This window comes from Penaeus monodon, chromosome 11 (genome assembly GCF_015228065.2).
Source record: "Penaeus monodon isolate SGIC_2016 chromosome 11, NSTDA_Pmon_1, whole genome shotgun sequence".
NCBI classification, from domain to species: domain Eukaryota; kingdom Metazoa; phylum Arthropoda; class Malacostraca; order Decapoda; family Penaeidae; genus Penaeus; species Penaeus monodon.
The window spans coordinates 37,785,567-37,788,066 of NC_051396.1; the positions used below are offsets into that span (position 1 = coordinate 37,785,567).

Sequence of the window (2,500 nt, forward strand, 5' to 3'; positions counted from 1 at the left end):
TGCTGGTGTTCTGTCTGCCGCCGGACTCCGGGGAGAAGATCGCCCTCGGCGTCACCGTCCTCCTCGCCTTCAGCGTCTTCATGCTGGCCATCGCCGAGAAGATGCCCGAGACCTCGGAGTCCATCCCGCTCATCGGTTAGCTGCTCTCCTTCCCAGTGTTCTTCTTTCTTTGTTTGATGCGAATTCTCTTTTAATTCGTATTCGGCTCATTGACATCATTTATCATCATTATTAGTGTATCATTGTCAAAATTATCATCTTTTCAGTATTTTTTACTATTATCATCATTGATGCTATTATCATCATCATTGATTTTTGCTCTTGTAATTGTTAGTCATAATAATCATAGCTATAATTACTATCATAATCATTATCACCAATAGCAGTACCAGCAGTAGTAGAAGTAGTGGCTGTTTCAAAGTTATTACTATTTCTAATTATGATAATGGTAGTAGAGATAATAGTAATAGGAATAATGATGGTAATGAAAACGATAATAATAATAGTAAAAATGATGATGACATCAATAATGATGATGAAGATAATAAGAATAATGATTGTAATGAAAACATAATCATCGTAATAATCATCACCATTATCATTATCATCCTCATTATTAGCTGTTGTTTTTATCATTATTATATCATTATTACTATTGTTATTATTAGTTTTATTATTATGTTTCTTATCATTGTTATCATCATTACTGCTACTACTATAATTATTACTTTTTTGATATTTTGATACTATTATCATTAACAGTATTATTGTTATTACTATTATAATAATAATAATAATGATAATAATAATAATAATTATTATTATTATTATTATTATTATTATTATTATCATTATTATTAAAGAAAATATAATTATCATCGTCATTGTTTACATTATTGGTATAATTCCTCTTATCATAACTATTATCATTGTTATTATTATTATTATTATCATTATTATTATTATCATTATCTTTATTATCATTATCAATATTATCATTATTATTACTGTTATCATCATTATCATTATTACTATTATTTTCATTATCATTATCATTATTATCATAATGATAATGATGATACTACTACTAATAATAATGATGATAATAATGATAATAATAATGATTATTATTATCATTATTATCGTTATTACTTTCATTATCATTGTTGTTGTTGTTGTTGTCGTTGTTATTATTATTTTATCATTATTATTATTATCATTATCATTATTATCATTATTATCATTTATTATTGTTATTATTATTATTATTATTATTATTATTATTATTATTATATTATATTATTTATTATTTGTTTTTTATTATTATCGTTATTTTATTAATTATTATATTATTATTATTATTATTATTATTATTATTTTTATTATTATTATTATTATTATTATTATTATTATTATTGTTATTATTATTACTATCATCATTATTATTGTTTTTATTATTATAATTTTTTTGATGCTGTTATCACTTTTGTTATTATTTTAATCATCGTTGTTACTGTTATTATTGTTACCTTTATTATTATTATTATTATCATTATTATCATTATTATTATCATTATCATTATTATTATCATCACTATTATTATTATTATTATTGTTGTTGTTGCTTTGTTGTTGTAGTTGCTAATATCATGATTGTTCATATTATCATTATTAGTAGTATTACAATTGTTATTAGTTTCAATATTATTATCATCATCATTATCATTATCTTTATCATTAATTATCATTATCATTATCATATCATCATCATCATCATTATTACTTCTATGATGCTGATGGTGATGGCAATGGTACTGACATGAAATACTGAATAAATCCCGGATAAGGTCGCTAACAAAGCCTTATCTGAAGAAGGTTTAACTTTCACGATGAGACTGGATGATATATGCATTTGAAGTGTAAGTCAGAACGCTATTCCACTTCCGCATAGATATGATAATTTACTGAATTCTATCATAATGAATCGACACCTAATTCCGCCTTTATAATTCAAGATAGTTTCGAACTCTCATGAACCTAGGGCGACTCCGAATGAACCTTTAACCTCACGGCGATGGAGTGCCACTCACGCCCATGTCGAAAAGGTGGAATATATGACATTATTTTATCTTATTTTATGCGGAAATTCAAATATGAGGAACAGCCAAAGACTATATACCTCAGGAGAAAGAAAGAGAGAGAGAGAGAGAGAGAGAGGAAGAGAGAGAGAGAGAGAGAGAGAGAGGGGAGGGAGAGGAGAGGGAAAGGAAGAGAGAGAGAGAGAGAGAGAGGGGGGGGAGAGAAAGAGAGAGAGAGAGAGAGAGAGAGAAAGAGAGAGAGAGAGAGAGAGAGAGAGAGAGAGAGAGAGAGAGAGAGAGAGAGAGAGAGAGAGAGAGAGAGAGAGAGAAAGAGATTCGGCAAGTCAAGATTTGCCTCCTGTTTAGGGATAAGTTCCCCAACCTTGTAAGAAGGGTTTCAAGGGGAGCAAGATTTGTATGTA

General features: G+C 27.6%; 1 protein-coding gene across 1 annotated transcript in view; it reads left to right on the forward strand.

The window, feature by feature from the left end:
* Positions 1-2,500, forward strand: part of LOC119578577 (neuronal acetylcholine receptor subunit alpha-10-like) — a 29,874-nt gene that overhangs the window by 13,157 nt on the left and 14,217 nt on the right. The window contains exon 6 of the mRNA XM_037926145.1: positions 1-135. This exon is cut by the window's left edge and continues 65 nt beyond it. Coding sequence (XP_037782073.1) covers positions 1-135 — 135 coding nt within the window. The remainder of the gene's footprint in view (positions 136-2,500) is intronic.